At 48.0% G+C, this 18,059-nt stretch overlaps 2 protein-coding genes across 10 annotated transcripts in view; both read right to left on the minus strand.

Annotated features, from left to right (window-relative positions):
- Window positions 1-9,489, minus strand: part of RUFY3 (RUN and FYVE domain containing 3) — a 57,826-nt gene extending 48,337 nt beyond the window's left edge. For 2 of the 9 annotated variants that reach the window (XR_008824361.1, XR_008824365.1), the window contains exon 1: window positions 9,146-9,489. Coding sequence is in view for 7 of the 9 variants with exons in the window: in XM_056354556.1 (XP_056210531.1) it covers window positions 9,146-9,458 (313 nt within the window). In the remaining 2 variants the exon portion in view is untranslated. Of the gene's footprint in view, window positions 1-657; window positions 846-1,239; window positions 1,519-9,145 lie in introns of those variants that run through there. The other 7 variants (XM_056354556.1, XM_056354611.1, XM_056354572.1 and 4 more) reach the window with 6 other exon arrangements.
- A 4,138-nt stretch (window positions 9,490-13,627) lies between these two features.
- UTP3 (UTP3 small subunit processome component) lies at window positions 13,628-15,376 on the minus strand. Its single transcript, XM_056354641.1, has one exon. It carries the CDS (start codon window positions 15,305-15,307, stop codon window positions 13,697-13,699), a length of 1,611 nt encoding a protein of 536 aa, XP_056210616.1. The 5' UTR covers window positions 15,308-15,376; the 3' UTR covers window positions 13,628-13,696.
- Between the last annotated feature and the right edge of the window lie 2,683 nt (window positions 15,377-18,059).

Here is an 18,059-nt window from a genome sequence, read left to right on the forward strand (position 1 = left end):
ACTTGCAAAGCTTTCAATCTGCATTTTACATGACCTGGCATTAAACTGTTATGACCATCAACCCAAATCACACGTTCTTTTTCAAGAAGCAAGATGCGTTACACCTCCACTTTCCAGGCTTCCAAGCCATTACAAACAACAGCACGCTCCACAGAAGCGAGCCGGAAGACTTGTGATGGTATGATCACCTGACAAGCATAACCGTGTAATCACTTGGGGCTTTCCAAAAACTATCCACCGACTGTAGGCAGACGCACATCTGTGTTTTGCCAGTATACTCCATTTGTAAAAGCTGTCAGCTGACTAACAGAGCTATAAGCCCTGTTTTAAGAGCGAAATCATAATTAAATGTATCCCTGAGCACACATTGTGATTGTCTTCCTTCCTGAGACATACAAACCTGATCTTTCCAGATACATCTTAAAAAATAACAACAATTAAGCACAAATCTCTCTTCAAGGAGTGGAATACAAAAGATGCAACAAATTCTTACAGAAATCTGGAGCACCAATTTGGCTTTCTACTGTGTCAAATAGTGTCCAGGTTCTCCAGGCAGGACAAGAGCATCTTGTCCCGGAGACACCCCCTCCCAACTCGGGCAGCGGTTCTAACAATGCGATGGCTGCAGTGAACCCAAGGCAGAGAACCGGACCGTACCTTCGTGGGTAGGCTCTGGGTCGGGTGTCAGCGAGATGTCGTCCAGCTCGCGCAAGCAGAGCCATTCTCCATCCATCGACACTCGGAATTTGCAAAGATAGATGGTCTCCATGGCAGCCTGAGTGATCTTGTCTGTGGTGGGGGTTGGCATGTCGCTTTGAGGCGTCAGAGCAGACATGATGACTCAGCTGGTACAACAACAACGAGGGGGGGGGAAAATAAGAACTAAGAAGAAAAGCTTTCTGAAGAAGAAAATAAGAAATACCTTGCTATTAAAGGACAGATATGCTCAGGATCACACAGACTGCTCTGGCCTTTTCATATATAAAGCAAGGTAAAAATGCTGCTCCTTCACGCTTGTCTCTTCCTCCCTCCTTTCCGCCAACTGTCGTCGTCTTCAGCTATGCTAGAGGCTATTGATCCTAAGCAACCAGAGAAAACCTGGCTTCTGCATCAAAGACAGGAGGGCGGGGGGGGGGGGGGGGGGGGGGGGGGGGGGGGAAGGTAAAAAGAAAATATAAAAAGAAGGGAAAAAAAAAAAAGGCAGGAGAAGGAAAAAGAATGGCTTCCTCTGATGATTACCCAAGCAAAAACAAAGGAAGAATGTAGAGACAGATATCCAGGTTTGCTGAAATCAAACTGCTGGTGCCTTTCTTCCCAGATAAGCCAGGACAGCGAGTGCGGATAGGATTGGTTGTGCGCAGTAAGCAGGGTGTTGACCAAAATGGCTGACTAATGAACTGAACTGAAAATTCAGGCTCATGTGATCAGCTGCTCCAAGCGTAGGGCAAGCAATTCCCAGGATGCTTCCTAGTCGCTGCTGATGCAGGGACGGCAATTAGGCTCTCATCATCCACAGCACCTTCTCATCATGCTATGCCAGTCAATTTGCGAGCACGCATAACGCACCACGCACACTTCTCATCGGTCGCCCCCATACTACAAAGGAGCGCGGAACTAGCAGCCCGAAGAATACAAAGAGACATCTGTATTCCTTTCACGTGCCTGGATGTCACTACATAAATTAAATAAGTACCTTTGTTTTCACAGTAGGTTTGCAAGTCGCAGTTTGTGTTTTATTTGCTGTGCAACCTTCTCAAAGGGTACCTTTGAGCTACAATTTCCCACATACAAAAAAAAAAACCAAAACACCTTAGGATGGATTTACCAGGGAAACAATGAGGAAAGAAAAAAAAAAAAGATTTGGCTCTAAGCACTTCAGTGATTGAGGATTAAGCTCTTTTAGGAGGGCACGTGCACAGGGGAGAACAACGAGGGAGAACACCACAAACACACGCAGCTAGATGACTGAACCCTACACTTTTAAAGCCTCATCTGAAAATCAGTACCGCTTAGGTGAGACTGATGAAGAAGTATGACCTCACAGCAGGCAGAGAAACAGCTTTTCTGTCTCCTAAGGATGACAGCACTGTGTCACCCTGTCCCTTCCCAGCTGGCTGAACCTCCTGCATGTCCCCAACCCACACAGCCCCAACTCCAGGAGACAAAAGGTCCCAGATCAACAGACACCCTTCTTATTCCTATTAACCTATTTAACCAGGGCACGGACACATCACCACCACCCACTTCAACTATGACATCAGGCAACAATAAGTTAGCTTAGATTATTTTTGCATGGCTCTGGTGTATTTGTGGAAAGCAGATGTGTAGGACCCATCTGAAATGGATGCCTAGCGTGTCCCGTCCCCCTCAAACCTGGAGAAGGCCGAGTGTTCACCAGAACAGTATATTGATAGGAACATATAAATGATTAATGGATGTGACCTTAATTATTCTCCATACTTTTTCTTCCCTAAAGAAATGCTCAAAAGGATGCGTGTCTATTTCTTAGGGATGTGAAATACTAAAACAGGTCACTTCATACAGAATCCAGCATGTCAATCCATAGAGCTTTGGGGAAAATAAGGTACCGATTATGTAAAAAACCCATACAACTAGAAAAAAGGGTTAAGAGCTGTTACTTCTAACAGGCAAGAGGAAGCAGTTGCTTTCAGTGAAAACTTCCTGCTTGGTGCATAACATTTTGACTCAGGAACAAACAGAGCCATGCAGTGTAGTGTTAAAGCGATGCAAAAGGGAATTATTTCGTAAACTGCAACACTTACTATTGTTCCTTCTCCCTAAGAGAGAATGAGGTTTATAAACCATGCTGACAGCATTTTAACTCATACGATGTTTATGCATCCTTTCATCAGTGACAACCTCTAGTTTTAGTATTCACATTGCACCACTCTTAAAACCAGTGAAAGCTGCCATATACAAGCAGCTACAGAACAGCTGTTCACTCTTGCTAACATTTTGAAAGGGTACAAACAAACATCAAATAATCAAAACAAACCCTTTAGAATCACCAATGTACCATAAGCTATTGTGCAAGCTAGTATCTAACCCATCAGTTTAATTTTGTTGTTTTGAAACAGTTAGAAACACAAACAGCACTAGGCGTAACCCTGCAGCTCGCATCTCACAAAATGGGTCTTCACCGGAACTCAGCACTGGCAGGTGACCCACACACCAGGATCACAGTGGAGGTGTGTTAAAAACAATTAAGTAACTGTTTAACTCACACTGTTTTTTCATGCCATTTGCTTCTTCTTAACACAAAGAAAGAAAAGAAGCCAGTCTGCCCCTTCCAGCTCAGCTGGTTTTCAGGCTCCTTTATGCAGTGTCCCTGCTGCAAATACTCCATAGGGATATTCAAAGTGCTGAAAAAATGTATTTTTCAGCTTTAATTTCATTTATTAGTATGTTTTGCCCAAAACAAAGCTTTGGACACAACATACAACCTAACATTTTGAACAATTGTCACCTTAAAAGAAACAAAGCTACTTCACTGCTGTAAAACTGTACCTTTCACTCCTCTAAGAAACAAAAACGATATGAAGTATGCATATGCTCAGAACCTCTGATGAGTTGTATTTGATTTTGTTTTTTTTAAAACAACAATGACAAGTTCAGAACTTACTTATCAAGCTGATTTGCTTTTTCTTGCGGCATTTTGATATGGGTATTTGAACCTCTTCAACTGCCCAGAGGATGCTGTAATCTCCAGATTCCCGTACTTGGCTGAATTTACACCTACAGTATAAAATTCGAGAACTTGCCTTCCCAATGCAGCTTTCAGGGTAAGCTAAGGCAAACAGCAAAACTGTAACAAAAGCAGGTAATGTCCATATGTCAGCTACAGCACCATGGGAAAACAGAAACTCTACTCAGAAAAGGAAAACAAACAAAAAAACAAAACAACCCCCCAAACAGGAACTATATCCTGCCACTTACTGACCTGTGAGCCTTTTATCACCACCTGGAAAACAAAAGACAAACCCTCCCCTACCCCACTCTGTGCCTCAAAATTACAAAGCATCTTATAAAGAAACAAAAGAAAGGTATTAAATATTTCTATTTCTTAAAGCCAAGCCTTCGATAAAACTACCACGCAACTCAAGGTCAACTGGTAACAGCCCATCAGTGTTCAATGAGTGGTCAATGGACAAAAGAAAACCAAGGGCAGGTATAAATGAAGAAATTACTCACAAAGAACCACTTTCTCAATCTCAAACAAGTCAGACAGCCTTGACCAGTCTTACGAAACCCTCATATTAGCCACACTTTGGCAAAAGCAGATGGAGGCTTTAGCTAGATTACAAAACAAGGCAGTTTTCTGCAAAAAATGTTTTCAAGAGAAAAGAATTAGAAGTCAACTATGTTGGAATTTTAGGGTGAAGCACCTGAAAGCAAAGCACTCCATCAGCCACTGGTATTTGAAAGCTCAACTGTACTGGAAAGTATTTTTAGTTTCAAAAGCTGAATTAATTAGAATATCTAAGCAATAAAACCCCAAACAAATTCTCAAACAATTTTTTAGACTCCACAGGGCACCTTTGGGCATACTTTTACTTCCAGTGCCAACAAGCTTGGCCTGCGAGCAATGCTGAGTTCCAGTCATTAGGAGAAAACTTTCCCCAATCACTGTGTAGAGATGCAAAGCAGCTGTACTGCACAATGGCAGTGTTAACAGATGAGATTACAGCTTCAGGTGTCTGTGCTGCTTCTGGTTATTTAAAATCATAGGAGACCACAGAACCATTAAAAAAACCCCATCAATACTATATGAATGGGAACCACTGCCGAAGGAAACGGTCCAACGGCAACAGTTCAGATGCAACACTGAGCTCCGAGACAGCTGCTGGGAGTGTCTGAGAGAGACTACAATGCCAGGATCCACGCAAACAGGATTAAAATTATGAAGAAACACAAGTCCTTATGTGGAAGGCAAGCATGAATCACCAGCAGGTTCTTGCAAGTTTTTCTAAAGCTTGTACCCTGTTTGCCATTGCTCGATCAGGTGAGGCAGCCTGACAGTCTGGTCCAGTAAGGCAGCTGCCACATTTCTAAGCAAAACAATTCTGATCTTCCTATTTTCTGCCCATGCTCTTGACTGACACATGAAAACCTCCTACTAGCAGACCTGTGAACATGACTTTTGCTCTCATGCCCCCTCTTTCCTTCACTTTGGCTTCAACTCTGCATCAACATGACATCCACCTACCCATTAGTCCTCTCAACAGCTGTACCGGTTGCAACGACTACAAAAACACCATCAGGGCTACACCTGGTTCAAGAGCCAACAGTGCTGCTATTCCACAAAGCAAAGCACACACTTGCACTCTTCCAATAGCCTCTCTCCAGGCAATCACTTACGTGGAACATAATCTAAAAAGATAAAATTAGTAACAAAGCATCTGCGTTGCAAAACCTGTTTCTGACTCTTCTGCCAGCACAGATACGTACATTACCTCAAATAACGGTGGAACTTTGAACCCTGCATGCTAAAAACATGAATGGCCAAAAGAAAGTTTAACAACCCCAAAAACCAGTGACACAATTTCTTAATTCCTCGAATAAGCAACCAACTGTTTTTTGTCTACCCACTGTGAAATACAGAGATATTATTTAAGGATTCAAGTAACTCCTGTAATTGAGGGTACAGTTAAGACACAGGAAGAAAAAGTCTACTTGAAGTATCATGATGTCTGGTAGGCTTTCAGTGGGAGCAAGAAATGGTTTGGGGTGGGGATTTTTTGTTCATTTGGGATTTGTTTTGTTGTGTTTCTTTTTTAAGACAGCATAATCAAGTTGCTTTTACTGTATTTAAAAAGTATTCTAAGGTTTTATTGCAGCTCAGCATGTTTAAGTAAATCTTGTTCCTTGTGTCTGTCTGGAATTATCTGTATCAAAAAAGCAGGTCCTGCTGGCATGCCAAGCTTTTGCTTCCTTGATTGCCTTTCATTAGCAGTTCTCGCCTTCACCTGATATTTAGAATCATCTCATCTCTCTTACCTCATAAAAAAAGACATCTTGGGTAAGATGGAGAAAGATTAGTTGGAGGGGGAAAAAACATATCCAAGACAAAATCTGGAGAGAAAATATATAATAGAGACACACTGTTATGATTTCATTCTTTCTTACCATGTATTTATTCTTCATTTACCTTCAGTGCTGGACATCAGGTCAACAGCCCTACTGGGCTTGCACCACTGCCCTGCTAACACAAGCATTGCGCCTCCACTTGGGTGCAAATGACCCTTGGGTTGACTTCTACAGCTGGAAGCAATGGCTACAACACCGAATGCCATCAAGTCACTGCTCTCCAGGAAAACCCTAACACAGAGCTATGAAGGCTGTCCTCAGTTCACAAACAGCCAATATACTTTTCCAGATTTTCAAATATAAAATCGAACAGCAGTAGTACATGGCCCTTCAATCCTGTGGCGAGACCTTGAGAGACAGCATGGTTTAATGACTGTGTCATAACAGGGAAAAAAAAAAAAGATTACTTTAAATAAACCTCTAAAATATTCTGAAATATTGACTTCAGTATATTGGTCACTAACTCTGCTGTAACACATAAAAGTCAATACAGAGTAATTATTTTCCTTACTAGTCATGGAAATGACAGCCTTCAGGCACTGAAGGGAGGAACTCATGATCCAGCAGGAAACACTCACTTGTATCACCTCTTTCAGTTTACAGCTACATAGAGAGGGATTAGTATTCACAGAGTGCATCACTTTTTTTTTCCTAATAGAAGCACAAGATGCAAAAATAGCCTTTTTCACACTCCTCGGTTGATCTTAACTCTAAAAATAACTGCAGCACTGAAGAATCAAGGGAAGCAGACATGAACAATCACTTCAGGTACAGAACAAGGAGAAGCAGATCAAGAATTGCCAATGCTGAGCTGTTACACGTTATGGCAACCTGAATTCGCGACACTTGAGAAGAGCTCGTGAAACTGGGCTTCGCAGGCCATGATACCAGCACAGACAGGACAATCTTCATAACCCAGACCGCAACTAACACCACTGCATCTCAATGCTGTGCAGAGAAACTCATTTGGAGGAGATGCAAGAAGTGACGTCCCCTCCGAGGCCACATACTCTACAGGTAGCCAGGATGAAGTTCAGCATTGAAGCACACATCATCCTTTCAGCTCCAGAGTAAAGTTTTACCTATTGCTTTAACAACAACCTCAAAGCAGCAAGTGAACAGGCAAGACTTTGCAGCTGAATCCACTGCTCCTGCTGCTCAACGATGAACAAACAAAAGCTGCTTTTAAGTTCCCTGTGAACTGGGAAAAAAAACACAACTAAGGAAAAATAATAAATAAAAGAGGGACGATGAAAAAAATCGATTTACAGACTCTGCCACAGGAGAAAGTCCAAGACACCATGTAAATAGATTACGATTCCTGTTTACTTCAGACACTGCTATTGCTGCATCAGTCACTTACTGAGCAGGCTTTGACACACGATATTGCACAGGCAGCTATTACCTCTGAGACTGAAAAGAACAAGGGAACTTTTACATGCATTTTATGAGGCTTTTTCACAAAGCTTACATGAACAGCCACTGCAGAGTATAAGGCTAACATGAGCATCGCTCAACCAATGAGTTTTTACACAAATGAACCTGTGAATAAACGTGCTCACCTCAACGCCTCCGTTCCGCCACATCTACGCAGAAGCCTTCTTACAATGAAGCTTGAACAGCAAAAACACGATGGCTAAGATTAAATATTTTTCTTAAAGTCTTCTTTTCTATCAAAAATAGCTCAGTCCCTTGCACACCCATCACAGGACTACAGCAGGAAAAGACATCCTGATTGCGGGGGGCGTGGGGGATGTGGGAAGCGGTAAAAATTAAGGGTTTGACTGGAAGCTATTAGCTTAACAACTCACCAGGGAGGGAGTTTTGGACTGTGGACAAAAGTCTGCAGACAGCCCTTCACAGACCTCAAACCAAAGTTAGGTCATTGCACCTCCTCTCAGCATTACAGAAATCAAATTCTTACCTCACTGTTTATAGCTCTGCTGAGTAATGGCTTAAAGAAAGTACATTAGCTTCAAAAGGAGGGGAAAGGCACACACAAAAAAAGATACCCACCCAAATATAATCAGCTGCTGTGTGAGTGAATGCTAACCTGGGATGTAAGCAGGAGACAAGGCAAAGGTGCAAAGCTTGGTCACCCATACCCTGGCCCAAGCCAAAAGACGAAGCTACGGGCTTATTTTCAAAGATGGGTGGATGGAAAAGGGAAGATCTCTTCCACAGACACCCACACACATACTTTTTGTTTTTAAAACACACGCAACAACTACTTGGCGGCACTCCAGCTTACCCAAACACACCACATGAACGTTACCAAGACTCTTACAGAGCAGAAAACCCCTTCCCAGCCCACATGCCCCACACGAGCACACACGTAACAGCGCGCCCAGCCTCGCCCAGCACCAGCCCTGGCGCTCCGCAGCAGCCCCAGCCCGGACCGCGTGCCCAGCCAAGGGGAGCTCGTGGCATTTCAACGGGCAGCGCAAATCCTTCCCGGAGGAAAGGGTGCAGAAAGCAGAGCAGCCTCCAAGGCGGATTCTGCCGAGCTGGTGGTGAGGGCTGCTCGTATCCCAGCTGCTGCCCTAAAGAACGCGCAGGTGTGGTGCTTGGGGCCGTGGTTAGCGGTGGGCTCGGCAGCGCTGGGTCAGCGGCTGGGCTCAAAGGTCTTTCCCCACCGAAACGGTGCCGTGATGCCCGCCAGAGCACTCGCAGCCGCTGCCCTGCGGCCGTGCTCCCTCAGGGCAGCGGCCAGGCCCTACGGGCCCCCTCCGCCGCAGCCCTGCCGGGCCAGGGGGAGCTCCCCGGGGCCACCCCACCTCCAGGAGCCCGGGGCGTACCGCAGCCGATGCCAGCTCATCCCTGCGGAGAGCCGCTCACGCACCGGCTGCCTCCACCAGGGCACCGCTCGCCGCCCCCCGGGGCGGGAACCCGCCGCCTCAGGGCCCTGCCACGCCACCTCCCGCCCCCGCCGCCCCCGCCCAGGGGCGCGCCGGGAGGCCCCGAGCCGCCCCGCTCTGCCCCGGCCCGGCGGGAGGCTCCCGGCCGCCGCCCGGGGAGGGGCCCCGCGGCTACTCACGGCTGTCGGTGCCGCCGGCTCCGTCCGGCCCCGGGTAGCTCAGCAGCAGCACGGGCAGGGCGGCCCCGCCGCGGGGCGCCGGAGGTCTCCACACGCCGGACGGCGCGGCGGCGCCTCCATGGCCGGGGTAGAGCAGAAAGAAAGGCGGTGAGGCGGGGGGCGCCTCGTCGTCCTCCTCCTCCTCTGCCGCCGCCGCCGCCTCCTCCCCGGGCTCGGCCCGCCGCTCCATGGCGGGGGGCAGCTCCGAGCCGGCCCCGTCCCGGGAACTTTCGGCCAGCGGCGACAGAAGCGGCCCCTGCTCCGCCTCCGCCATCGCCGCCCCGGGCCGCTGGGCCCCGCCCCGGCCGGGAAGCAGGGCCGCGGCCGGCCTCCGCCCGCCCCCCGCCGCCGCAGGCGGGCAGCAGGGGGGAAGCCGGGTGCTGCTCCGCGGGCCGGGCCGCGCTCCCAAGGCAGTAGGCCCTGCTCCCCTGCCGGGGGCCGGATCGCGGGGGGCTGACTGGGATCGGGTGACCCAGCTCCGGTCGGTGCCGGCGCTCCGAGCACTGTGCGGAGGCCCTTGTTTCCACACCTCTTCTGAGAGGATTTTGTTGGGTCCCGTGCCCTCCCAGCCTCCTACCCTTAATTCTTTGTCAGAGCTGCCAATTCCTCTCTCACACTTGAAATAAAAGCAAGCCAAAGGCAAGCCAAGCTCACCTGTGAGCTGCGAGCTTCCCAGCCGGGCCGCGGGGAACAGCTCCAAGCCCCTGTCCCATCGCACCTGTTCGATGGCCTCTCCCCGTGCCAGGCCAGGGAGAAGCAGGCAGCAGCGCCGCTCGTGTGGGGGAACACAGATTTTAATCTGAAGGAACCACCCTTGTCACAAACGGCACAAGGAGTAAGTCCAGCTCCTGTGTGCTTTGTTACCCATGAAGCAGAGCCGTTACACCATCTCCCACCTCCCCCCCCTCGCTTTCCCAAGGGTGAGATCCCACAAGCAGCAATGTTTTCAGATCCTCTGACAGGAGGTGACAAGGTCCACCTGTATTCCTTACTATTAAAACCACCCAACAGTCCATACCCCTGGTGATTTCACTTTGGAGATCATCTTCCTGAAGACGCAAAGACTTCTCATGAAGGCAGGGCAATTACGATGGACTGTCACGTTGTCAGCAGGCAGGGAGAAAGAACACGTCTGCCCGTTCTTAAAGGCCACCTTGCACCCAGCACACTTCAGCCGAAATGTGTTGGTTCTTTCTTTTTAGATGTCACGTAAAAACTGCCAAAGCAAAGCTGTGATCAGCCCGCTGATTTCTGGAGACTGCTTTTTCCACCGCTGTCCCAAGTCATGCGACATGTTGCAGCTAATTTAACAGATGCTTTAATTCATTTTACAAATCTCAAAGCTGACTGATTTTCTATTTGCCGGTGCTAGCAAGAGTAAAACAAGGTACAGACTGCTGCTGATCAAGTATTACGGAAGACAGCTAGGAAAGCCTTGACAAAATTTAAGGCAGCAGCAGATGTATTTCCACGTGAGTTACTCAATACATTTTCCTTACCCCGTATAAATAGAAATTGCAGGCCGTGATGCAGAAAGCATTGTCCACCTCTGCCACAGTACTTTTTCTGCCCAAGTTTCCAAAGCCAAGCCAGGCTTACTCTTTACCACTCACCAAGGATTACATTTTCCAGGTGTAGGAAGACAACAGAGCAGCTCATACCTCTCATTAGAGCTTTCTACATACTGCCTATGTGCTTTTTAAACATGAATCATTTACATGCAAGTCCAGCCAGGACTCTCTCTCCAATTACCATGCTCCACATGAGCAGGTGGAAAGGACACAGAGGCCGGTAGCTCCATGGCTGTGCAGGGTGAGGCTGAGGTCAGGCATAGCTGTTGCCTGAGCATGTAAGCCCTAACCTGCGTTACGTGCCACCGAAGCAGACCCCACCGCCAGTCTTTCCCAAGCAGGGTAGCCAGTGCTTGCTAAGCAGGGGCCTGCTGAGGACAAGTGCCATCCCATGGCTGAAGCACATCGCTTGGCAGTGTCAGCACCTCCTCCAGAAACACCACTGGAAGAAGGAAAAAACCCAAACAGCGTGTTAGCTGTGACTTTGCTCCACTTCTCACTTATTTTCCTGACCATCACCTGTAGTCCTTCCCCTAGTCCATTTTCACCGGGATCTTCAAAAGCTGTTTACGGCCAGGGATTTCACTTCAGCACAACACACCCCACTAAGAAGTATTTCTTCAAGGAACATGAGTGTGTCCCCTCCCATGGCATTAATAATCACAGCCTTCCCATGATCACTCATACATAAAACCATATGGGAATGAACTATTTATGGCTTTGTCCAATCTCTGAACTAACCAACTGAACATAATGCCGTGTTTAATCTTCATTAAAACCAGTTGGCGCAGCGTTCTGGGGAGATGTGCCGTGCCATCTGCTGGCTGCCTGCACTGGGCGTGCTGATATGCAGCATTCCCTCTTGCCTTCGACCTTAATCCCAATGTTTCTGGGGAGCATGCCTGTAACAGCACACTAATTTATTATTTCTCTTAATTATATGAAAGTTGCCAGAATTCTGCTTGCCAGCTGCCTTAAAGGTTTTCAAGGCAATGCAGAGCCACCTTGGATACTTACAGGTTGCCTGCAGATCTATGAAAGATCATCAGTCCATTTTTGCACAAAGTGTGAAACGTGCATGAACAGGTGCTGTAGTAATGGGATCAGTTAGCATCTCTGCAGGATATTTTTCACATCCCACGTGATGTCTGTGACACACCACCATTTCTCCTCTGAAAAAGCACCTAAGCATAGGCAAAGGAGACACCTCTATCCCCACAGCTAACAGGCTGCACATCACCCAAAGCCTGATATCAGGGTACAGAGAGCACTGCTCCGATAAGACATGTTCAGTGATTTCTGCAAGCAAGCCTCACTTTTGCCCTGCAACCCAGGCCATTTCATGGAAGGGATCAACTCCCAACACTTTGTAGCCTGTTTCTGTGAAGCAATTTATTAATTTTTTTAAGTGCAGCATTTAACTGCTGTTTGGCCTCTTAGCAGCAGGAGGCAAACAAACGCAGGGCCATTGATGTCAGAAGAACTTGTCATATAACTATTTTATCCGTTACCTATTGTACCAGAATCCCCTCCAAAATCACCATGCCTATAGCTCTGCATCCCATGGATCTGCGACACAGGATGACAAAAAGCCTGCTTACTTCCATTCCCATCTGCCCAGCTTAAGTTTACTGTTTTTCTACCTCTCCCTTTTACAATCAGCTTTGCAAATTAACAAAATATTCTCCAGCCAGCAATTAACAGCATGTTCCTGGCAGAAACAGGCCTAGGCTATAAAGTTTTACATCAAAACCTACAGAAGCACATTTCACTTGCAGAAAACACACGTCTGAAGTACAGTGTCTAGCCTGCCACAGGTATGAGAACACAGCCCCCTCGGGTGTCCGTCCCCCCCCCCGACTATCACACACACACCCCCACTGCCCAAAACAAAACAACCCCGCAACGAACCCCCTAGATGCACAGTGACTCCATAACATGAAACAGCATTTATGCACAAGGCAATTATTCCCCTTCAGTGATTTCACATGGGAAACAGACCATGGTACCTTTCAGATGCTCCTGGTACACAAATAAAAGCACAGGCTCCCTGAAACCTGTCCCAGACACAAGTGCAGGTCTTACCTGAGACACTGTTTCTTAAACTTTTAAGAAAAATTAATCTGTCATTCCTCTTTTACACCTGAAATGCAGGCCACTCACAGTCAGCTCCTAGCAAAAAACTTCAGTGTGGGGTTAAATGCATTTTCACTGCAGAAGGCATGGCAGTAATCAAAACATTTTTAATTTTTACCCTCAAAATGAAGATGTTACGTCTTACCCATTTGTCTTGTATCAATGCTACATTAGACATGTAACAGCAGACATTTAACACATTTATCATAGATGAAGTTAATGTATTTATCACAGATAGCTATGAACTCCAGAAAAGTCCTTGTTTTGCTTCTTACTGATTTCAGAAGGAAGGTAAATGCTATCTCAGGCCACAGGGGACAGCTTTCAGTAACAGCTTTCTGCTTAGTTACATAATTAAAAAGATTTAAGAGAGCCTAAAAATCATAACCACGTGTATCTCGTTCTGCAGCTCCACACAGAAAATGGAAGGACCAGAACAAGACAGTTAAAAAGACTGCAGCGGCAGGGGCACAGAACACATTTCTCAACCCATCCTCAGGAGGTCCCTCCATCCCATCCTGTCCCATTTCATGCCCTTCGCTTGACACATCCCTCACAGCCTCTCAAAGCCAGTATTTACAGCATGGAAAGATGACAACATTGCAACAGAGGAAAACACCTTAAGGCACAGGCCTGGTGAGGAAAAAGCCCTGTGCTACTTTTAGAGGTGGCACGTTCTGAAAAAACACCCAAATGCCATGACCCCCCATTATTCGTAAGAATAAAACTCACAATATCGTTTATAAATTTTTTATTGAATTCAGTAGTGCTACTGGCAGCTATCAGAAATGTAGAAAAATAAGTATCACTGAAGCTTCCTGCTTTTCTTAACTCCCGCACGAATACCGGATGGCTCCCCAGCATATCTGTGCAATTCCCTCCGAACTTCACGGACCTGGCCCTTGCGGCGAATCTTAGCTCGACGAAATTTCTCCCGATGCTTGACCCTGGGGTTGCGATCGATCTTTCTCCTTCTGGGCGTGAGGCCTTTGTTCTTGATCATCTGATAGGTCACACCCCTCTTGCTATTTGGATCCTCTCCTTCCAACACCCCTTCTTCAAGCGTGTCTTGGTCTTCGGTTCTCTTCCTCTTAAATTTCAACTTCTCCTCCATCATCTTATAGTATTTTAGGGCAGCCTCTTCATCCAGGTCCGACTCATCTGACCGTCCATCAGCAACATCGCGACCATTAGCAAGAGCGGGTCCACGTTTTGATTTGGTTTTCTTAACATCCAGTGGGAGAAACACTGCAAACTTCTTCTCCTTCCGTAATTTACCTTCCTTCTTATCATAGTAGTTTTTCAAAAGCATCCGAACTTGCGAGGATAACTTTTCATCTATAACAGCTAGGTCATTAATTATATTTCTATAAGCAACCAGCCGTTCGATAACGGGGTGACTATGAACCGGCATCCTCTTTGACTTCAAAACCAAATAGAAACTGATATGGGCACAGTAGTTCAAGTAGAGGTGATACTTGGTCTGTAAATAGCGGCTGCCCTTCCCTTGCGGGATAGTGCCGTTCTTGACCATTTGCAGCAGTGGGTGCAGTTCATCCTTGAGCTCCATTAGCTTGACTTCAAAGTCCTCAATCAGCTGCAGGAGCTCAGGGGACTCCTGCTTCAGTAGCTTCAGCTGCTCCTTCTTGGGAAGGGCCTGCAAATCCTTGTCAATCTTTTGCCCCTCGCTATCACGGGTTTTCTGCTGCTTGGCCAGATAGCCCTGGATCATGTCCAGCCCATAGTCATCTTCCCCCAAGTCCTGCACCAACCGTCTCTGGATAACTTGAGCCTCCTGCTCCTCTTCCTCCTCCTCGGCATCGACTTCTTGCTGGCTACGCTTGCCCTTGGCCTGGGCATCGCTCCCATAGTCCGTGTCGTAGTAGAGCTGCTTGCGTTGGCCCCAGGAGAGCTCATGGGGGAGCTTGGTGTCCTGACGGTGCTCCTCCAAATCGCTTTCCATGGACAGGTCCCCATCTTCATCTTCTACCTCATTTTCCTCCTCCTCTTCACCTTCTCCATCCTCCTCCTCCTCCTCTTCTCCATCCTCATCCTCCGCACCCTCCTCACCTCCATCCTTTTCTGCACTATGGTCCACATAAAGATCCAGCCCCTGCCCTTCCTCCTCCTCTCCTTCGTTGTCTTCCTTACCGTCTCCATCCTCCTCGCTGTCCTCCTCGGGCAGCTGCAACCCCAGCACTTCCTCCTCCTCCTCCTCTTCGCTGCCCCCGGCCTCCTCCCCGCTCTCCAGGGCCGCCATCACCGCCCGGAACTGCGCCTCATGGAAGTCCTCCACCTCATCCGCCAGCGCCTCGGGGCCCGCCGGCCCGCCGGCCGCCTCAGCCTCCCCGCCATCCTCATCCTCCTCCTGCGGGCCGGGCGGCGGCCGCAGCACGGTGCCGCGCCGGGTCCTCATGGCTCCCCTCCGCCGGCGCCGCGCCTGCGCTTCCGCTTCCGCCGCTGCGCGCTTCCGCTTCCCCCGCTGCGCGCTTCCGCTGCCGCCGCACCTCCCCCCTTGCGGCCCGGGGTGGCCCTGCCTGGGCGAGGCCGGCAGCTCTGTGCACGGGGACCCTGCCGGCTGCGGGAGCGCTGCGGGAGCGCTGCGGGAGCGCTGCGGGCTCCGGCGTGTACCCCCACACAAACAGCTGCACGTTCGCGTTCGGTCCCTTCCCCTTCATCTGCGGATTTGTAGCGGCCGGCGCGCCAGCCCTGCAGCGCTGGTGAGGTTATTCCTCCCGTTGGATGTCTGATCGAGCAATCCAGACCCGCTAGGAGCTGCGGGACCTGGGCAGCCGCCAAAACAAGGTGGGTTTTTGTAATCCTGGCAGGTGTCGGCAATGAATAAAACAAAAAGTGCTTTTTTTCCCTCGTCAATGGTTCTTCTTCATCTAAAAGCACAAACATGTAAAAGTGCTGTCTGTACAGTAATCTTGCAACAACGAGGAAAAATAAAAAAAGAAAGGAAGCACATCTGTCCCCTTGTTAACCAAAACAAGAATCAGATCAAACTTTGAGAGAGGTAAAAGAGGTGTTTGAAAACTACCTTGGACGCATCTGAGGTACATACGCTCCCTTGAGTCCTTCCCCTCAATAAATTACACTTTTACAGGGATGCACGTGTCTCCTGGCAGGATCCGGGCTGATCCTAGAGGCTGCCAGCCTGCTTTCGGGCTGCAGGGCGAGGGCAGGCTGCGAAGCTGGGCTGCTGCTCTGCCCACCCCCCATGCTCCTTGGATTTACACCCATCGATAGATGTGCCCAGGGCGTTACTAAAGGAGCAATTTTCGTTTCCAGCAGCGGGGGACCCCTCATCAGGACCATTTTAAGACAATCTCTACTCATCCTGTGTTTTGACTTGTTTCTGTCTGTTGTCCGTCACAGAGCACCCAGCCGAGCCTCCCACCTTCCCAAAGGGAAAATCGCATTAATACTGAGCTGCGTGGAAGCGGCCTGTTTTCAAAAAAGGCAGACTGCCATGCCACAAGAGCAGAGGGAGGCACCATAATTCATTTAAGTCTGAGCTTAGAAACCCAGAGCCTGATAAATTAAGCAGCCACTTGTCCCAGCAAGGGGTGTTCTACTGAGAGCAAGTGCAGGTGCTTTTTTCTCACCGCAGAACAGGTGCAGTTTTATTTATAAATAGTCCTGTGCACCTTCTGGTGGAAAAAGACATGTCAAGCAAATTTTAAAGTTAACTGAAATGGGGGTGGGGGTTGCACAACTTTACTCACTTTTTGGTGACTCATTTGGATTCTGGTAGATGTAATGGCAGACAAGTCACACTCAGGAGCCTTTTCTCTGTTGCGTTCATCTTCTCCACGTAGTCACCTCTGGGTCTTCCTCATACGCTGTTGCACCAGATATGTTTAGACTAAGACACCTTTTCCAGATCCGCCCATACCAGTTTTCAGATATCAGCTCCCCTGGATACAGGCCTGTATAAGAGCGACAAGAGTAATTTGGTTTTGGAAAGCAAAACAACATTAATTTAATTTGTTAGCCGCACATCAGTAGAATTTCTTACTTTATACTAGTTGGCCACTAAAATACAGCTGTCTCTGCCTATCAGGCTTTGTAATCTTGCCATTTTTTGTGTGAAATCCACCCGGAGAAGCCTGCAGCTGATTTCTGCCTGGTTAAAATTCCACATAACTTTTGCAAGCATGACTTAGAGAAACCCAGGCCTTCAATGTGTCCTTGACCCTGATGGTTTCCACCTAAGTGCTCTCACAAAGTAGTGCCCTCACAGTGTAGTGCCCTCATGTTTTTTAAAGTCTGCACTTTCGAAATTCGGAGCCCTAACAACAGACCTGCTTCCACTTGGGTTCTCATGGATTTAAATGGAATTGACATGTTGTCTCTCAATCCAAGGTTAATTTCTAAGAGCAGAAAAGAAATGGCACCTACAGGCATTTGAACCTCCTCCAGGACTTGCTGAAAGCATCATCCGCTTCTGGTGAAGCTGGAGATGACCTCCAACGTGAGTTAGTTCATCCAGTTACTGGGAACTGCTCAAGACAAACCACCCCGGTTTGCTGTAAGCGTCGGTGGAATAACTGCTCCCAATAAAGTAGTCACTGACCGCTGCATGACTGTTTTAATCCACCAATTTCTTTGCTTCTGGCTGAGAAATGAGGAGCAAAGAAAGCCATAGGACAGACTGCTAGTGGATGGTGTGTTACCTGGAGGTACCCCGTGCCCTGGTACAGCTGTCCTCTCCATGCCTCACCCAGCACAGCAAGGACACACAAAGGTACACCTGTTTTGCCTCACTTCATCCAGGCCCAGCTTCCTGCCTGGAAAATCCTAGTTCAGCTTGTCCAGGGCCAACTGGATGCACAGGACAAGTGAAAGGAGACTGAGACGACAAGACTGGTTCCCGTTTATTTTCAAATTCTCAATTATTCCTTTGCTAGCCTCTGCTGCGCAGTGAGGTTGGGAGTCTAGCCCCCCACTCAGCCCAGAATTTAAGCCTGGCATGCTGGTTTGCTCGCCCCTTGCCAAACTGCCACAGTACTTTAATGCCTGCTTCCCCAGATAATTTTCCGGTAATTCCAAATGTCACACAGTAAAAAGGGGATAGTCCATAAAATGAATCTTTCTCTAAAGAGCTTGCAATCTAGATGAAAATCCCCAGAGACTTGCAGGTGGCTGGTTGTGACTAAAAA

Source organism: Falco biarmicus, chromosome 1 (genome assembly GCF_023638135.1).
Source record: "Falco biarmicus isolate bFalBia1 chromosome 1, bFalBia1.pri, whole genome shotgun sequence".
NCBI lineage: Eukaryota > Metazoa > Chordata > Aves > Falconiformes > Falconidae > Falco > Falco biarmicus.